At 45.8% G+C, this 19,500-nt stretch overlaps 1 protein-coding gene across 2 annotated transcripts in view; it reads right to left on the reverse strand.

The window, feature by feature from the left end:
* The window catches only part of LOC141133867 (NACHT, LRR and PYD domains-containing protein 3-like), a 314,489-nt gene that overhangs the window by 135,415 nt on the left and 159,574 nt on the right, over positions 1–19,500 (reverse strand). For both annotated transcript variants that reach the window (XM_073623452.1, XM_073623451.1), the window contains exon 5: positions 9,152–10,862. In XM_073623452.1, the coding sequence (XP_073479553.1) occupies positions 9,152–10,862 (1,711 nt within the window). The remainder of the gene's footprint in view (positions 1–9,151; positions 10,863–19,500) is intronic.

A 19,500-nucleotide genomic window follows, 5' to 3' on the forward strand; every position in this document is an offset into this window, starting at 1 on the left:
CAAGTAATACCCATTATTTAGGCATTGATCTCTCAATGAAGTGAAGAGGGTTACCTGTCCAAGAGTTCCCCCCCTATAATGTTAGAAATGGCCCATGAGAGGGGGGAAGGGGGAATATGATAGGTGTACCTTATACTTTGGCATTGTTAAATTCCCCTTAATAAATGCTATCTGGAGGTTGGCCAAGAATGTTTGTGTCTAATCTGCTTTCCATGTTTATGTGCAAAAAATAGTATTTTTTGGGGGGTTTTCCCCAACAGTTTCCTTCCACGCCACAGGAATGGCAGACTGTGGCCTCCCACTTTGCCCAGTGGTGGGACTTTCCTAACTGCGGAGGGGCAATTGATGGGAAACACGTCCACATCATCCCACCACCCAACTCGGTGTCGTACTATTATAATTACAAGGGGTTCAATAGCATTGTGATGTTGGCGGTGGTGTCGGCTAATTACGAGTTCCTGTATGTGGACGTGGGGAAGAATGGCCGGATGTCAGATGGTGGAGTCATCGCCCAGACGGAGTTTTACAGGCGTCTCCAGAATGGCAGCTTGGACTTGCCACCTCCAGAAGAAAATGTGGAAGGACTCCCATTCGTCTTCGTTGCGGATGAAGCATTTGCGCTGGGGGACCATCTTATGCAGCCATTCCCGATGAGGACCCTCACCCCGGAACAGAGGGTTTTTAATTACCAGCTGGCCAGAGCCAGAAAAGTGTTTGAGAACACATTTGAAATCATGGCCAGCCGGTTTCGCCTGTTTCCTACATATAATCCTGGCGTGTTGTGTTCTACATAACTTTTTAAGGCAACATTCGGCCATTTGGAATATGCTGTGAATGTCCCCTTTGTCCTCATGCATGCTGGATTTTTATGTAATTATTATTTTAGGTCCTTCATACATATTTGCCCTTCAATAACCTCCCCAGCATGGTCTCTCCTGGCCCTATATTCACCTCATGTAGTCACTTAACAATGTATTTTATCAGCTCCATAGTAGTGCTTTACCCCAAACACCCCCTAAAATGTTTTGAAATGTTATTTTAGGTTTAAATTCAGGCAGAGTGGCAGAGGCTTTTTTTTTGTGGTGTCCCCAAATCATTTTTATTAACCCTCCCTCCCCCCAACCGCTAAGTCAGCTGATACCAATTCTCTATCTATCCTCAATCATCTATCTGCTGACTGCCAAACCCATACACACTATACCCATCTCTTTAGTGGTCAGATTTATGGATGAATTCCCCAAAACATGTAGTGCAAGGGCCTGCCTGTATACTTTCCAATGGTACTGTTTAAAGTTTTTGTATACTATTATTATCTTGATAGGTAATAGCAGAATGTAAAAATGTGCTAAAATGTGTACAGTGTGTATTTATATCTTTGTATTATGACACTTCTTACCTGTCCAGTGGGCTGTCAATAGTGTAAGTAAGGAGAGGCTGGCCAAAGTAATACACATTATTTAGGCATTCATCTCTCAATGAAGTGGAGTGGGGTGGGTTACCTGTCCAAAAGATCTCCCCCCTAAAATGTTATAAATGTCCCATGAGAGGGGGGAGGGGTAATCTGATAGGTTGACCTTATACCTTGGTCTTTCAAATCTCCCTAAAATAAATGTTATCTTGATGTTGGTCAAGAATGTTTATGTCTAATCTGCTTTCCCTGTTTAGGTGCAAAATGATTTTTTTTTCTTGTTTGACTCTACAGTTTCCTTCCAACCCATAGGAATGGCAGACTGTGGCCTCCCACTTTGCCCAGCGGTGCGACTTTCCTAACTGCGGAGGGGCAATTGATTGGAAACATGTCCACATCGTCCCACCACCCAACTCGGGGTCATACTATTACAACTATAAGGTATTCAATAGTATTGTGATGTTGGCGGTGGTGTCGGCTACTTATGAGTTCCTGTATGTAGATGTGGTCCAGGTGTCTGATGGTGGAGTCATCGCCCAGACAGAGTTCTACAGGCATCTCTAGAATGACAGCTTGGACTTGCCACCTCCAGAAGACAATGTGGAAGGACTCCCATTCGTCTTTGTTGCTGATGAAGCGTTTGTGCTGGGGGACCATCTTATGCGGCCATTCCCTATGAGGACCCTCACCCCGGACCAGAGGGTTTTTAATTACCGGCTGGCCAGAGCCAGAAGAGTGGTGGAGAACACATTTGGAATCATGGCCAGCCGGTTCCGCCTATTTCTTACACCCATACACATGGGGGAGTACAAACTGAATCATATCATCCTGGTGTGCTGTGTTCTACAAAACTTTTTTATGCAAAATTCTGCCAACTATGCTGCCTCAGTTGGGCCTGAGGCCGGAATTCTTAATGAACCAACCCTTGAAAGTGGCCGTCCTGGCTTGCCCCCCCTTGTGTGCCCGTGAGGTCTGTCTTAGATACCTTGATTACTTTGCGGGTAGGGGGCCATCAATATGCCAGACAATGTCTGAAACATTTTTTAAATAAAAAAATCATTTTAACTACTAAAATCTTTGGTGACATTTACTGCTTGTCTTTCTTTTAACTGACCCTGACAGAAATGTGGTGAGTCCTGAAAATGGCATGATTGTGTAACATTACAAAGCACTGTTGGGTGTTATTTACTAAAGGCAAAGACACTTTGCACTACAAGTGTACTTGAAACTGCACTGAAACTGCACTTGTAGTGCAAAGGTGATTTTCCCTTATGAAATAACCCCCATTGTCACAGAAAACACCAATTTGAGCACATCAAAAGTTTTGGAGCGTTGAAACAATAATCCACACATTCTTGATTATCAACCTTTTAATACCAGCACAATCACATGTGCATTTAGAAAAGGTTTTTAAAACGAACCAACATGTTTGTTGTATAACAATTTTTTGGGTCACATTACTAAAAGTAGAAATGTCCATTTAAGGTAAAACAGGCATGTTTAAAACCAACAAGAAAGACACAAATCTGGAACTTACAAAGTTCAACTTTTAAAGAAATTGAAGGCAATATCAGACATGAGTATTTATAAACTGTGTTTGATATTGTGTTCAGACGGGGTGAAGTCACCCCTGGAAAAGCCAAATTTTGAAGATGCACACAAATTGCCGAATGTCAACATGTGCTACCTGCCATCACGGGGATCAAGGGACGTGTTTTGGGGGTGCAACCCCTTCCTCCCAGCTACTTTATTATTGAGGAAGGGGTTGCACCCCCCAAAACGCATACATTGATCTCCTGTGATGGCAGATAGCACATGTTGACACACTGTGCATCTTCAAAATGTGGCTTTTCTCAAATCTGTCAAAAAAGAAGAGAAATTTTGAGATTACAAAAAGCACCAAAGAGGGAAGGGATTTGGAGGTGTTTCAAACTCGCCCTAAAACATCAATTTTTTTTGAACATCATTGATGTTTTTCTGGATGTTTTCCAAGTCCCTATTATACGCTATGATCTTCCCGATCATGATCTGTGCACTTTCACTGGTGAAATGCCCTGGATCCACAACATCACAATCACCTAAAAAGATAGAAACAAAAACACACCATGTATTATAAACATGCCGGCATCCATCTCTTACCTGAGCCTGTGGTCGCAGACACTCACCTGTTGTGGTGATAATTTACACCACATCTCCTTCCTCCTCCTCCTCCTGTTGTCTTTGGTGGGTCTCCACTTCATCCTGAGGTGGGGGGTCTGTGGTCTCCTCGGATGAGGGGTGTCTTCTGAGTCTTTTCTCCCCATGTAAAAAAAAAAAATAGGTATACTTGGCACACAGATATTTGATGACATAAATAGGAATATGAAACATTGCTTGGAAGTGGGGTACAATTGTCTATTTTGGCAGAGTTCCAAGATGAAGAAACATTTTTGTCCTTTGTCAAGCTTGAATACTTACCTGTTTTGTACTAGCTTCACATATGGAGTCACCCCTATAGTATCACTGGAGCACCTGTGTGGGACCCCCTAATAAAAAGGGTGTTCTGGTGTCCCACACTAGTGCTCCAGCGTCCAGATGTGAAAACTGTTGCTGAGTGTCCTCTCCTTACACAGAATCTAGTTTGCATTACATTCTAATTGCAAACCCATCTACACAAAAAAATTATTTTAAGAGAAGTAGGCCATAAAAAATGTATTCAAATGCATATGGCCAAAACAATGGTGTTTTCTAGGCCGAACGAAAAATGTTTCATATGAACGAATAATGTGCCCATGAACATGAAAGTTGCCATTTTAAACTGTACAACAGTAAAGAAAAGCACATGGAGCAGCACGAACGTAATAAAAATAAAGAATAGGAACACAGCACAACTACTTACTTTTTTGCAGGACTCTCCTGATCCTTCTGTACTGCTCGTGCTCCCTTAACATAACCACCGCTTCCTGAGCTGATCCTTGGATCGTCGTACCCCAAAATTCTGGTGCAGACTCTTGACCACTTTTGCCATGATCTTGGCCTTTCTGACATTGGGGTTGGAGTAAGGTCCATACTTCCCGTCATAGTTGGCCTTCTTCAGGATGTTGACCATCTCCACCATGTCCACAAAGGACATATTTGAGGCCTTAAATCATCTCCTTCTGGATCGGGACATTTCAGGCTCCGGGCTTTCCTCCTCCTCGTTGGTGTAATTATCAGACACCTGCTCTGTCTCCGCCATGTGCTCTTCCCCACTGCGACGAACGAGAAGGGGCAGGGAATAGACTAGAAAGAACATCAGGGGCGGATGGAGTTTCACGCATGCGCAGTGTCTATAAAGCGTAACACGCGTGCGTAGTATGTACGATCTGTGAGCGGAGGAAGGAGTATCGGAGGCGCCGATCGTGATAACGAAGGTAAGATTTAAAATTGGGCCTATACTGCTTCTAGATTGAGGCCTGTATTTGGACAAGTTTAGAAGACTTTAGGCTGATATTAGGGTTTGTCTTGTGTTGTGTCTTGCAGTTAAAATGGATTTCTTGAAGGATCATGACTTTATGCCAATCTTCATAGATATGTTCAGGGAGTTGCTCTGTCTGTGGCAGATAAACCACCCTGATTATAAGAACCAAACAAAGAGGAAGGCAGCGCTGGATAATTTGTTGGAATTTGTGAAGCAGCTGATCCCCACGGCAGACATCACCTATTTGAAGATCCTAATTGGTGGCCTGAGGAGCACTTATCTAAGGGAGCACAAGAAGGTCCAGGATTCCCAGAGATCAGGAGCTGCAGATGACATTTATGTCCCCAGGCTGTGGTACTATGACAGAGTGCAGAGTGCATTTCCTGTCAGACCAGAGGGAACCCAAGTCATCATTCTCCAGGTTTCCTTCCACGCTTCCTTCCCCCCCAGCTGAGGCTTCTGACACCCAACCTGGGCCTTCCAGGCAGCAACATGTGGAGGAGCCCAGCTTGAGCCAGGTATAGCATTCTTCTAAATATTGCTGGCTGTCCAATCAATGATGTTAAATATATGTTAGTTTGGAGTACTAATTTATGATTGTGATTGATGAAGCAAAAACTAAAACCATGTCCCTTTTTCATACACAGGGAAGTCTCAGCCAGGAGGTGGCCGGGCCAAGTAGGCTGCCCAATACCCAGATCCCTCCTCTCTGCCTTCAAAGACAAAGTGGCAGGAAGAGGAGTAACCTGGAGGAGGCTGCCATAGGCCTATTTTGGAAGGCTACTGAGGCCCTCAGAACACCCCACAGTGTGGAGGAGGACTTTGCTGCCATAACTGCATGCAAAATGATGCATATGGAGGAGGGCCAACGACTCCTATATGAGTTTTTAATTTTGGAAGCTCTAAATAAGGGGTTGAGGGGCCAAATCACATGTGCAACCCACATTTGTCAGCTCACCCATAGTCCTCCTCCTCCAGGTCCTCCTCCTCCTCCAGGTCCTCCTCCTCCACCTCCTCCTCCTCCTCCAGGTCATACTCCTGCCACACCTCCAACACCAGAGCCACAGTGTGAAAGGAAGCATCTAAGGAAGACCAGAGAATGACAACCTGGGTTCAGTCTGGTCTGGCAAAATATGCAGCCTCTTGTAGTACCACAGCCTGGGGACATACATGTCATCTGCTGCTTTCAGGATCTCTTGGACTTCTGGACCAGACTGCACTCCCTTACATATGGACTCCTAAGGCCACCAATTTTGCTGTAAAATAATTGATGTCTGCCCTGGGGGTCCAAGGCTTCGCCAATTTATGATGTTTATTCAGCGTTGCCTCCCTCTTTGTTTGGTTCTGAGCCCTTAATAAAGGAATTTTAGTTTCAGTTATACTTGCCTATGTGTGTTTTCCTTCAAAAAGGACAGTTTGTTTGTGAGGAGGCAGGTACATTTCAAAATTACAATGTGAAATTAACAAGGGACACCAACACCAAGCAACCTCCTTGAGGTTAAATAATACAAGATAATAATCGTGTTGTGGTAACTTGACACACAAAACACACACAAAAATAAAAAAAATAAAAACAAAAAAGATCAGCCTTAAAAAAAATACAAACCAAAAAAATAATAATATATATATTTTTTGTCAGATATGACAACTCAAAATATATTGAGGGAATCACGATAAATAATAAAGAAGTTTGTGAGAAGTGTGTGTGAATATGAGCAGCAAAACTACTTCATTCTTCTCACATTATAAAGAAGAAGAGAGTGCGCTGTATTAAACTATTTTAAACATTGCAGCCTGACAAAAGTGCTGTATCCATTCCGAACGCTAATTTTACCAGACCGAGCTGTTTTGTCTCGGAATTTCTTTTGAGCATGCGTGGCACTTTGTGCGTCGGAATTGGCCACACACGGTCGGAATTGACACGATCGGATTTTGTTGTCAGAAAATTTTATAGCCTGCTCTCAAACTTTGTGTGTCGGAAAATCCGATGGAAAATGTTCTGTCGGAAAGTCCAACCGTGTGTACAGGGCATTACTGTGAAGAAACCTTTCCGTATTTGGAGATGAAATCTCTTTTCCTCTAGGCGTAAAGAAGCCCCCTTGTCCTCTGTGTTGACTGTAAAGTGAATAACTCCAACACCAAGTTCACTATATGGACCCCTTATATATTTGAACATGTTGATCATATCCCCCCTTATTCTCCTCTTCTCAAGAGTGAATAAATTCACTTCCTCTAATCTTTCCTCATAGCTGAGCTCCTCCATGCCTCTTATCAGTTTGGTTGCACTTCTCTGCACTTTCTACAGTTCCCCGATATCCTTTTTGAGAACTAGTGCCCAAAACTGAACTGCATATTCCAGATGAGGTTGTATCTCTTTGAAATTTTTTTATGTTTTCCTACTTTCTGTTCTTTTTGGAATTCCTCTACTTCCTTTTTCAGTCTCATTAAATTTACTAAACTCATCTAGATCCTGATATTCATCAAGTGACCCTATTCTATCCTTTAGCTGCACCTCCAGATCCTGTAGCTGTATTTTTCCTCATCAACAAACAGCTCAATCATATGCAGTCCATGTTTGACAGACTCCTCAGTCCAAACTTTCAGGAATCTGTCATTATGGAGATGGTCAGCAGGTATAATACGCTCCCTAAGTCCTCGTGGGATCATACCTGCTTCTAGGTATGCCTCCAAGGAGATTATATTCCACTTCCTTTTCAGGTGTTTAATAGTTAAATTAGTTAAATGTTTCCTGAATAGCTGCCTGAATTCATTTTGACGATTGGGGGCATTTTGTTCGTCCCTACTGTACACTGATCTAATATCTTGAACATATATATATATATAAAATGCAACAACACACCTTGTGCAAACTTAAAATCAAATTTAAGAGGGGAAAGAAGATGAAAAACAACAAAGAGGGCTTGCCAAACTGTGGGTACTAAATTCCTATAGGTATCAATGCCCACAGAAACCACAGTAAGGTACGGGAAAAGGGGGGGGGTTCTCTCTCTCACTCTCTCGATAATCTTAAAGGGAAGATATATAATTTACACCATACAAAGTGCTAAATATCCACAAACAGTCTTGGTAAAAATGGTAGGACTTGACCACATTACGGTAAGGAACAACCGATAACTATACAGTATATGCAAGAAATCCGGAATAAATGGGAATCCCTCTTAATATAAATATGCAGAGCTCACTGAATAAATATGGGGGGGTGTTATCAGTAATATAGTATACCAACAAACAAAAAATAAAAAACACAAAGACTTTTACACACCCTAAAGAGTTAAATGACAAAAAAGATTTATTGCTTAAAAAAGCGATGTACAACAATTTATTAGCACAATGACCCACCCCCCAATATACTCCAACCCTGCCCAAAAATATTCCTCTTCAAACCAGACACACCATGAAAGGCAAAAATACCCCTCATGAGACCGAGGGTCAAAAAAATAGCAAAAAACCCCACAATAGGCAAGCCCACCCTCCCCAATCCAAAGCACCCCCCTTAATTCCTATTTAATGGCTCAAAGAAAGCTAAAACTGGATCCCTGCAGCTTGACATATGTCACACTATCCCATTACAGGATATACACAGACATACACGGCTCCGCTTTAGGAAAAAAGCTGCAGGGATCCTGTTTTAGCTGGCTTTGAGCAATCATATAGGAATTAAGGGGGGTGCTTTGCATTGGGGAGGGTGGGCTTGCCTATTGTGGGTTTTTTTGCACTTTTTTTGACCCTCAGTTTCACAAGGGGTACTTTTGCCCTTCATAGTGTGTCTGGTTTTAAGAGGAATATTTTTGGGGAGGGTTGGAGTAAATTGGGGGGGTTTGGGTCATTGTGCTAATAAATTGTTGTACATCGCTTTTTTAAGCAATAAATCTTTTTTTGTAGTTTAACTCTTTAGGGTGTGTAGAAGTCTTTGTGTTTTTTATTTTTTGTTTGTTGGAATTTTTCATGGAAGTCTATGGGAGTCGTGCAGCACAAACATCGGCCAAAAGTAGTGCAGGAAGTTTTCTTTTGTTGCAGTGGCTCAAAACGCAGCAATTAAGACAGCGACCATTAAAATCTTTGTGTTTTCACTTGACCTGCGACTTTACATGTCATCAGAATGTCGCAGGTTGCTGGAAAATTGCTGTAGTGTGAACCAGGGCTTAGGGCTGAGGAAAGTGTGAGTTCCCAGGACTTCTAACAAGTGTGGTAGATGGAGAACATGTCTGATAATCACCGTTATACTGTATGCAGGTTCCTGCCCATTCTCTAAATTCAGTTAGAATATCCGCACACTCACTTACATGACCTTCGGACTCCTGTGTAGGAATGGAGATAAAAGTTTCTGGCACTCTGGACCCACAGTGAGAGATGAAAAATGTAAAGACTGAAAACTTTCTCTCTTCAAAGTCTTCAAGCAATAGTTCAGCTGCTTGGAATAATTCCTGTTCATCCACAAGTGATCAGTATCTGAGCCCAATAGGTTCAAACTTGTACAACCAGACATGACGCTCCTAATGAAGTCCTCATCCTGAGTCTCATACAAACAGAAGATGGTCTGAGTATAGAAAGTCTGCTTGATGTCCTTCATGGCCCATTTTCTCATTGCAGATTTGGCTCGGAGTGAGATGGTGATTCCTGTGTTCTCTGAGAATGTCTTCACCTGATTTGCTTTTAAGAGACCAAACAGGAATTGTACAGATAATGCTAAATGTGAGTAATCTGAACTGAGTTCATGGAGTGATTTCCCTTTACAGATCCTTGGGAGGAAAGTACGTTTCATAAATCCAAACCAACCATCATTCATCCCATAATAGAGAGCAGCAAGGAACTCCTGTACACTCAGGTGGATAAAGCTGTAGCAGGACTGGGTGCGGACGTCACAAAGAAATATGTTCTCATTCAGAAATACAGACTCAACCTCATCCAGAGAAAGTCCGTGTCTTTCTAGATCTTTCTTCTCAAATAAGATTTGTCCCTTCTGAACTCCCTGATTGGCCAGAGCACACAGCTTCTTCAGACAGGTTTGTTTCCTGTGTACAGACTGCTCCTTATTGCTGTGATGGGTTAGTAAAACCTCCAGGAAGAGAAGGTAAATTGAAGTCATTGTATTACACTGAATTATATCCAAATCTTTTCTTCTTATTTCTTGTTTCATTACAGTGCAGACAATCCAGCATGTGATGGGGACGGCACACATGGTGTACACAACGTCATTCTCTTTTGTTATACTGAGAACCTTGCCTGCATCTTCTTTATTTACAAAGAATTTATGGACATATTCCTCTTGATCGTCCTTTGTAAATCCCTGGATTTCCACATTGCGAGAATCATCGATGAATGTGTTAAGTTTCTCCATGGCCAGTGACCTTGTGGTGATGATCAGAGAAGATTGTGAGAGAACCTGTCTCCTGAGCAAGCTTTGGAGAATTATTTCTTTGTGGTTTTCCATAGAAATGTCAGGACAGCCCTCAGATTTCTCCTCCAGAGTCCACCTCAGTTCATCAAACCCATCAACTATGGTGAGAAGTTTTCTCTGACTTCCAGGATCCTTCAGAATAGACACCAGGTCATCTGAACTCAGTCTGCAGGTTCTGGATAAAAGTCCCACAAGACTTATGTTTCCAGGGATGGTGTTGATTTCTCTACAGCTCAGATAAAACACAAAATCAAACTTGTCTTGGTAGAGATCCCCAGAGGCCCAGTCCAGCATGATCTTCTTGGAGGTCATTGTTTTTCCAATCCCAGCAGGTCCTTGTAACACCACAATCTTAGGGATGAACCCACCTTTATCAGCGTCAAAGAGGGCCTGCATTGTGGTTGGGGATCTTTTCTCCATGATCTGTAGATGTCTTCTGCCTGAACTCTTTATTTCTTCTTCTTTTCCCTCTTTATTCTGGGGTCCCTTTATCATCAATAAATTGGTGAATCTTTTATTTAGATGAACACGGGAATTATATTCTAGAATCCTCTGGAACTTCTCTTTCATAGACTCTCTGTGTTCCTTGCTGATGTCTTTGTGAGGGAGAAGATAATATTTTATTCCTCATACACACATGACATAGTATTTATAAGACAGAGTTGGAAATATTGTATTCTAACCATAAACTCAAATAATGGGACCTTAAAAGAAGATATCCCATGAAATACAGGAGGACTGTGGAAGCAGGGCCGATCCCAGGCGGGTGCACGGGGCGCCAGAGAAGTGGGGGCGCTGAAGAGCCAGAGTGCTCCCCTCCCTCCTCCTCCTCCACTCCGTGTGCAAAAGTAGCTCTGTCCGCAGCGCTGTGCTTTACACTGCTAGAGCCCATCCCCCCTCCCTCCTCCTCCTGTCAGAGGAGAGCAGCTGCCGAGATCAGAGCGGCTGGTCTCTGTGTTGAGAGAGACCAGCCGCGCAGTGACTTCGCTGGGGAGGGGGGGGGGGGCCCGTGCCTGCAGCCTGACACAGGTTCTCTCCACTCTTCTCCTCTGTCTCTCACTCCTGCCTAAGCTGCTGCCTGGCTGTCTCGATCTGCTCTTCACCCGGGCGGCATGGCTGCACACTGTCCTCTCTAGCTGCCGCCCGGGTGTTAATGAGTCTGTACTTAGTGTCTGGGTCTATACTTAGTGGAGGGGGGGTCTGTACTGAGGGGCGACTAAAGTTGGTGGAAGGGGGGTGACACCATGTTATACCGCACCTGGTGACACCAACCCTAGTGACGTCATTGCAGCTGCGGGCTCTTCTTTCGCCCCTTCCCCTCCCTCACCCTCTCCTCCGCACGTGCACTGCTATACAAGTGAGCGGCGCTGGCCAGCACAGCCTCCCACTATGTTTCTTCCCCCGCCTTCATATCAGCCAGGGAAAAAATAGAATAGAAAAAGGAGCAGAGAAGAGGATTGTGGGACATGTAGTCCCGAGGACTGGCAGTCCCACTGTAACACGGAAACTGCAGCCCACACAGCAGGCTCAGCTGAATGGGAGAGAGAGGGATACAGGAGCCTGGGAAAGCTTTCAGGGAAGTACACCCAGGACTCCAGAGGGAAAGGGCAGTGCTGAGGGAACACCATCAGAGAGGAAACCCCACTGCCCTGCCCCACCAGAGGGAAAGACACACAGCCTAGCGCCATCCCTGGCGGAGAAAGGAATGGAGTCACTGCCAGAATACAGATCTGGGTGCTACCCAGCAGAGTCGCCACGGGCAATTTAGAGTGAGCTGACTCCTGATCAGAGGAACCATCGCTGGGTCAGGTGAGAGGGCCGATCGGCCATTATCTACTAACGTCCATAGGAACTGCAGTCTCTGACCATCTCCTGTATTATATCTGCAGTCTCTGACCATCTCTTGTATAATGTCTGCAGTCTCTGACCTTCTCTTGTATCATGTCTTCAGTCTCTGACCTTCTCTTGTATCATGTCTGCAGTCTCTAACCGTCTCTTGTATCATGTCTGCAGTCTCTGACCATCTCTTGTATCATGTCTGCAGTCTCTGACCATCTCCTGTATCATGTCTGCAATCTCTGACCAGCTTCTGTACCATGTCTGCAGTGTCTGACTGTCTCTTGTATCATGTCTACAGTCTCTGACCATCTATTCTATCTTGTCTGTAGTCTCTGACCATCTCCTGTATTATGTCTGCAGTCTCTGACTGTCTCTTGTATCATGTCTGCAGTCTCTGACCATCTCCTGTACTATGTCTTCAGTCTCTGATCATCTCCTGTACCATGTCTGCAGTCTCTGATCATCTATTCTATCTTGTCTGTAGTCTCTGACCATCTCCTGTATTATGTCTGCAGTCTCTGACTGTCTCTTGTATCATGTCTACAGTCTCTGATCATCTCCTGTACCATGTCTGCAGTCTCTGATCATCTCCTGTACCATGTCTGCAGTCTCTGATCATCTCCTGTACTATCTCTGCAGTCTCTGATCATCTCCTGTACCATGTCTGCAGTCTCTGACCATCTCCTGTACTATGTCTGCAGTCTCTGACTGTCTCTTGTATCATGTCTACAGTCTCTGATCATCTCCTGTACCATGTCTGCAGTCTCTGATCATCTCCTGTACCATGTCTGCAGTCTCTGATCATCTCCTGTACTATGTCTGCAGTCTCTGATCATCTCCTGTACTATGTCTGCAGTCTCTGATCATCTCCTGTATTATGTCTGCAGTCTCTGACCAACTCCTGTACCATGTCTGCAGTCTCTGACCATCTCCTGTACTATGTCTGCAGTCTCTGACTGTCTCTTGTATCATGTCTGCAGTCTCTGATCATCTCCTGTTCTATGTCTGCAGTCTCTGATCATCTCCTGTATTATGTCTGCAGTCTCTGACCAACTCCTGTACCATGTCTGCAGTCTCTGACCATCTCCTGTACTATGTCTGCAGTCTCTGACTGTCTCTTGTATCATGTCTGCAGTCTCTGATTATCTCCTGTACTATGTCTGCAGTCTCTGACCATCTCTTGTATCATGTCTGCAGTCTCTGATCATCTCCTGTACTATGTCTACAGTCTCTGATCATCTCCTGTACTATGTCTGCAGTCTCTGATCATCTCCTGTACTATGTCTACAGTCTCTGATCATCTCCTGTACTATGTCTACAGTCTCTGATCATCTCCTGTACTATCTCTGCAGTCTCTGATCATCTCCTGTACCATGTCTGCAGTCTCTAATCATCTCCTGTACTATGTCTGCAGTCTCTGACTGTCTCTTGTATCATGTCTACAGTCTCTGACCATCTCCTGTACTATGTATGCAGTCTCTGACTGTCAGGAAATGTTCCATCCGCTGGAAAGACCTGTTATTTGGCATGCAGTACTGAGGTTCACCAGCAGGTGTCTCCTGGCAGTTTGGAACTGTCAGGAGAGCTTTTCCCTGTTAATAGTATATCATCTTTGGGCCGCAGTACTGGCGTCCACCAGCGGATGGATCCTGGCAGTGTGGAGCAGACAGTACCTCCTACAATCAGGTGTCACTTGAGGCCAATCACAGGCCTATAAATACCCGGAAAACATTCACATGTTTGCCTTGATTTCTTCATTGCCTCTTGACCTGCTAGCAATCTGATCCTGTGCCCTGAACCTGATCCTATCTCCCTGTCTCGGACCCTATCCTGTCCCACCTGTTACCTTGCATCCCTGCCCGCAGTCTGACCCATCCATCCTCTCCCTGTCCTGTGTTCCATATCCCATCTGCTGACCTCCCTGTGTATGACCTTGGCCTGGCTTACGTTTATGTCTCTGGAACATCCCCTGTCCATCTGCTGATCTGCTGTGTATGACCCTGGCCTGGCTATTGTTTATGAACCTGGTATTTCCCATTTATTGCACTTATCTGTCTGTTGTTATTTGTGGGTCTCTGTCTGTGGTTGGTTATTGCACTGTGTCATATTGGAGTTGGTTGTATTATATTACTCACTTTCCTTAATAAATTATTATATTTTCACTTATATAGGTTTTGGTGTCCTCTGTCGCAGATCACACGGTTCTGGTCACACCTGTTCATGACAGTAAATCAAGGCCATCTCTGACCAGAAGTGACTGCGCAGAGGAACCATTGTAGTGCTATTAAAATGCAATCAGAAACAGTTGTTCTCCTTGCCTCACTGGTGTTGGAGGATAACAATTACTGTCGCCTGGTATTGAAAGAGTGGGCCAGGGATCAGCTCCTGGAGTGTATCCATCTGGCCCATTCTCTGGTTGATCAGGGTAGATTACTGTTTGAAAACGTTCAGCCCCTGATACAGGTGTGTGCTGAGCTAGCCTTGTCTAGCAGTCCTAAAGGAAGTGATGATTTTTCTCCCCCCTTCAGTAGTGATCAGGTGGAGTCTCTGGTATGGCTGTTGGAGGATGATGCTCTATACTTTCTGGAGCATTATTCAGCTTGTCCTAAACAGGTGCTAGTGGATTGTATAGATTCGGTGCAGTCCCTGGTTAGACAGGCAGTATGTGAACCCACGTTTGTTCAACCTGTACTACAGGCATGGTCAGACTTATTATCTCCAGCTTCGGTCAGCTCTGCACAACCCAGACCTGCTATTAGACACCTGCCTGCCCAGGAGTATTTTTTCCCTTCACCCATGGCAACCTCTGTTTCGGCCCAATATACCCTGCTTCCCACCAAATATCGATACCCTGTCCCTACCCGCTGCACCTATCCTTCATTCAACCCACCTGCCTCTTCTCAGCTGTCCACAAACCCACAGGAACTTCCTTCAGCTACTGTTACCTCTTCTCTGCCATATCCCAATCCTCCTTTCCAGTTTGCTGCACCCCTCACCTACAGAGCTTCAGTGGCTAAGCCAAAGAAAAAACGAAAGTTTTTTCCAACCAAGACGATCCTGCCAGTAACCCAACCTGCCTCCGCACCAGCTAATCCAACCCATGCCATCATGCCAGTGTGCAATCCTGCCTCCCCGCCAGCTGATCTGTTCCAGCCTGATGTGTTCCTGTGTGCCGCCCAGCCTGACGTTCCGATGCCTGCTGTTGTGCCAGTACCTGCTGTTCTGCCTGATGTGCTAGTGTCTGTGCCTGCTGCCCAGTCTGAAGTTTCAGTACCAGCTACCCGGTTTGAAGTTCCAGTACCTGCTATCCAGTCTGATGTACCTACTGTTCGGCCTATTGTGCCAGTACCTGCTGTTCTGCCTGATGTGCCAGCACCTGTGCCCACTGTCCAGTCTGAAGTTCCAGTACCAGCTGCCCAGTTTGAAGTTCCAGTACCTACTATCCAGTCCGATGTACCTGCTGTTCAGTCTGTTGTGCCAGTACCTGCTGTTCCGCCTGATGTGCCAGCACCTGTGCCCACTGTCCAGTCTGAAGTTCCAGTACCAGCTGCCCGGTTTGAAGTTCCAGTACCTGCTATTCAGTCCACTGCACCTGCTGTTCTGCCTAATGTGCCAGCACCTGTGCCCACTGTTCAGTCTGAAGTTCCAGTACCAGCTGCCCGGTTTGAAGTTCCAGTACCTGCTATCCAGTCCGATGTACCTGCTGTTCAGCCTGTTGTGCCAGTACCTGCTGTTCTGCCTAATGTGCCAGCACCTGTGCCCACTGTCCAGTCTGAAGTTCCAGTACCAGCTGCCCGGTTTGAAGTTCCAGTACCTGCTATCCAGTCCGATGTACCTGCTGTTCAGCCTGTTGTGCCAGTACCTGCTGTTCTGCCTGATGTGCCAGCACCTGTGCCCACTGTCCAATCTGAAGTTCCAGTACCTGCTATCCAGTCTGATGTACCTGCTGTTCAGCCTGTTGTGCCAGCACCTGCTGTTTTGGCTGATGTGCCAGTGCCTGCTGCCCAGTCTGAAGTTCCAGTACCAGCTGCCCGGTTTGAAGTTCCAGTACCTGCTATCCAGTCCGATGTGCTTGTTGTGCCAGCACCTGCTGTTCAGCCTGATGTCCCGGTGTCTGCCCTCCAGCCTGATGTCCCGGTGTCTGCCCTCCAGCCTGATGTCCCGGTGTCTGCCCTCCAGCCTGATGTCCCGGTGTCTGCCCTCCAGCCTGATGTCCCGGTGTCTGCCCTCCAGCCTGATGTCCCCGTGTCTGCCCTCCAGCCTGATGTCCCCGTGTCTGCCCTCCAGCCTGATGTCCCCGTGTCTGCCCTCCAGCCTGATGTCCCCGTGTCTGCCCTCCAGCCTGATGTCCCCGTGTCTGCCCTCCAGCCTGATGTCCCGGTGTCTGCCCTCCAGCCTGATGTCCCCGTGTCTGCCCTCCAGCCTGATGTCTCGGTGTCTGCCCTCCAGCCTGATGTCTCGGTGTCTGCCCTCCAGCCTGATGTCTCGGTGTCTGCCCTCCAGCCTGATGTCTCGGTGTCTGCCCTCCAGCCTGATGTCTCGGTGTCTGCCCTCCAGCCTGATGTCTCGGTGTCTGCCCTCCAGCCTGATGTCTCGGTGTCTGCCCTCCAGCCTGATGTCTCGGTGTCTGCTCTCCAGCTTGATGAGCCCGCTGCCCAGGTTGATGAGCCCGCTGCCCAGCTTGATGAGCCTGCTGCCCAGCTTGAAGTGCCCATGCCTGCTGCCCAGCTTGAAGTGCCCATGCCTGTTGTGCCACCACCTGTTGTTCTGCCTGTTGTGCCACCACCTGTTCTGCCTGTTGTGCCACCATCTGTTGTTCTGCTTGATGCCATAGACTATGGACAATTACAACCAATTGGAGCGGCCGGAGGCCGCTCCTTTGAGGGGGGTACTGTCAGGAAATGTTCCATCCACTGGTAAGACCTGTTATTTGGCATGCAGTACTGAGGTCCACCAGCAGGTGTCTCCTGGCAGTTTGGAACTGTCAGGAGAGCTTTTCCCTGTTAATAGTATATCATCTTTGGGCCGCAGTACTGGCGTCCACCAGCGGATGGATCCTGGCAGTGTGGAGCAGACAGTACCTCCTACAATCAGGTGTCACTTGAGGCCAATCACAGGCCTATAAATACCCGGAAAACATTCACATGTTTGCCTTGATTTCTTCATTGCCTCCTGACCTGCTAGCAACCTGATCCTGTGCCCTGAACCTGATCCTGTGCCCTGAACCTGATCCTGTCTCCCTGTCTCGGACCCTATCCTGTCCCACCTGTTACCTTGCATCCCTGCCTGCAGTCTGACCCATCCATCCTCTCCCTGTCTTGTGTTCCATACCCCATCTGCTGACCTCCCTGTGTATGACCTTGGCCTGGCTTACGTTTATGTCTCTGGAACATCCCCTGTCCATCTGCTGATCTGCTGTGTATGACCCTGGCCTGGCTATTGTTTATGAACCTGGTATTTCCCATTTATTGCACTTATCTGTCTGTTGTTATTTGTGGGTCTCTGTCTGTGGTTGGTTATTGCACTGTGTCATATTGGAGTTGGTTGTATTATATTACTCACTCACTTTAATAAATTATTATATTTTCACGTATATACGTTTGGGTGTCCTCTGTCGCAGATCACACGGTTCTGGTCACACCTGTTCATGACACTGACCATCTCCTGTACTATGTCTGCAGTCTCTGATCATCTCCTGTACCATGTCTGCAGTCTCTGATCATCTCCTGTACTATGTCTGCAGTCTCTGATCATCTCCTGTACCATGTCTGCAGTCTCTGATCATCTCCTGTACTATGTCTGCAGTCTCTGATTATCTCCTGTATTATTTCTGCAGTCTCTGATCATCTCCTGTACCATGTCTGCAGTCTCTGATCATCTCCTGTACCATGTCTGCAATCTCTGATCATCCGCTGTAGTATGTCTGCACTCTCTGACCATCTCTTGTATCATGTCTGCAGTCTCTGATCATTTCCTGTACTATGTCTGCAGTCTCTGACTGTCTCTTGTATCATGTCTACAGTCTCTGACCATCTCCTGTACTATGTATGCAGTCTCTGATCATCTCCTGTACCATGTCTGCAGTCTCTGACCATCTCCTGTACTATGTCTACAGTCTCTGATCATCTCCTGTACCATGTCTGCAGTCTCTGATCAACTCCTGTATCATGTCTGCAGTCTCTGATCATCTCCTGTACTATGTCTGCAGTCTTTGATTATCTCCTGTATTATGTCTGCAGTCTCTGATCATCTCCTGTACCATGTCTGCAGTCTCTGATCATCCCCTGTAGTATGTCTGCAGTCTCTGATCATCTCCTGTATTATGTCTGCAGTCTCTGGCCATCTCCAGTACTATGTCTGCAGTCTCTGACCATCTCCTGTACCATGTCTGCAGTCTCTGACCATCTCCTGTACCATGTCTGCAGTCTCTGACCATCTCCTGTACCATGTCTGCAGTCTCTGACCATCTCCTGTACCATGTCTGCAGTCTCTGACCATCTCCTGTACCATGTCTGCAGTCTCTGACCATCTCCTGTACCATGTCTGCAGTCTCTGACCATCTCCTGTACCATGTCTGCAGTCTCTGACCATCTCCTGTACCATGTCTGCAGTCTCTGACCATCTCCTGTACCATGTCTGCAGTCTCTGACCATCTCTTGTACCATGTCTGCAGTCTCTGACCATCTCCTGTACCATGTCTGCAGTCTCTGACCATCTCCTGTACCATGTCTGCAGTCTCTGACCATCTCCTGTACCATGTCTGCAGTCTCTGACCATCTCTTGTATCATGTCTGCAGTCTTTGACCGTATCCTGTATTATGTCTGGGGACTCTTTCTAACAGAAGCCCTCTCTGTGTGCATCAGAGAGATTCCCCTCCAGGTCTCATTAGTGTTCTCGCTTCATGTATTTTCTTTATTGTTAAGAGATCATGGGAGGATTTCAGGGTAACAAAGACTTCTTAGGGGAGCAGCTCTGTATTTGAGTCGTTGCCATAGAATCATTTGTAAAGGGGAGGGGTTGGTAAGATGACCACGCCCATGTGGGGGCGCCAGAAATATCTGTGACCCTAGGATCGGCCCTGTGTGGAAGCATCCAAACTATGGACACACCATCCAGACCAAACATAGATAACACCACATCCTAGGTAAATATTGATAAAGAGAAATGGACTTTAAGGCTTGTTAAGCCTCAGGACTTTTTTGGTGTTTTGAGTTTGCAATGTTTAGAACATATCAATTCAAAGGTGATGTTTTATTAAAATTAAAGATTTTATTTAAACAACTTTTAAAGAGAAGGGGAATATAATATCAAATAGAAATACAGAAATTTAATAAAATATAATCACACATAATGATAAGAATACCACTTTTCTCAACATGTTTCGCTCATTAAAG

The sequence above is a fragment of the Aquarana catesbeiana genome, linkage group LG03 (assembly GCF_042186555.1).
Source record: "Aquarana catesbeiana isolate 2022-GZ linkage group LG03, ASM4218655v1, whole genome shotgun sequence".
Classification (NCBI taxonomy): domain Eukaryota; kingdom Metazoa; phylum Chordata; class Amphibia; order Anura; family Ranidae; genus Aquarana; species Aquarana catesbeiana.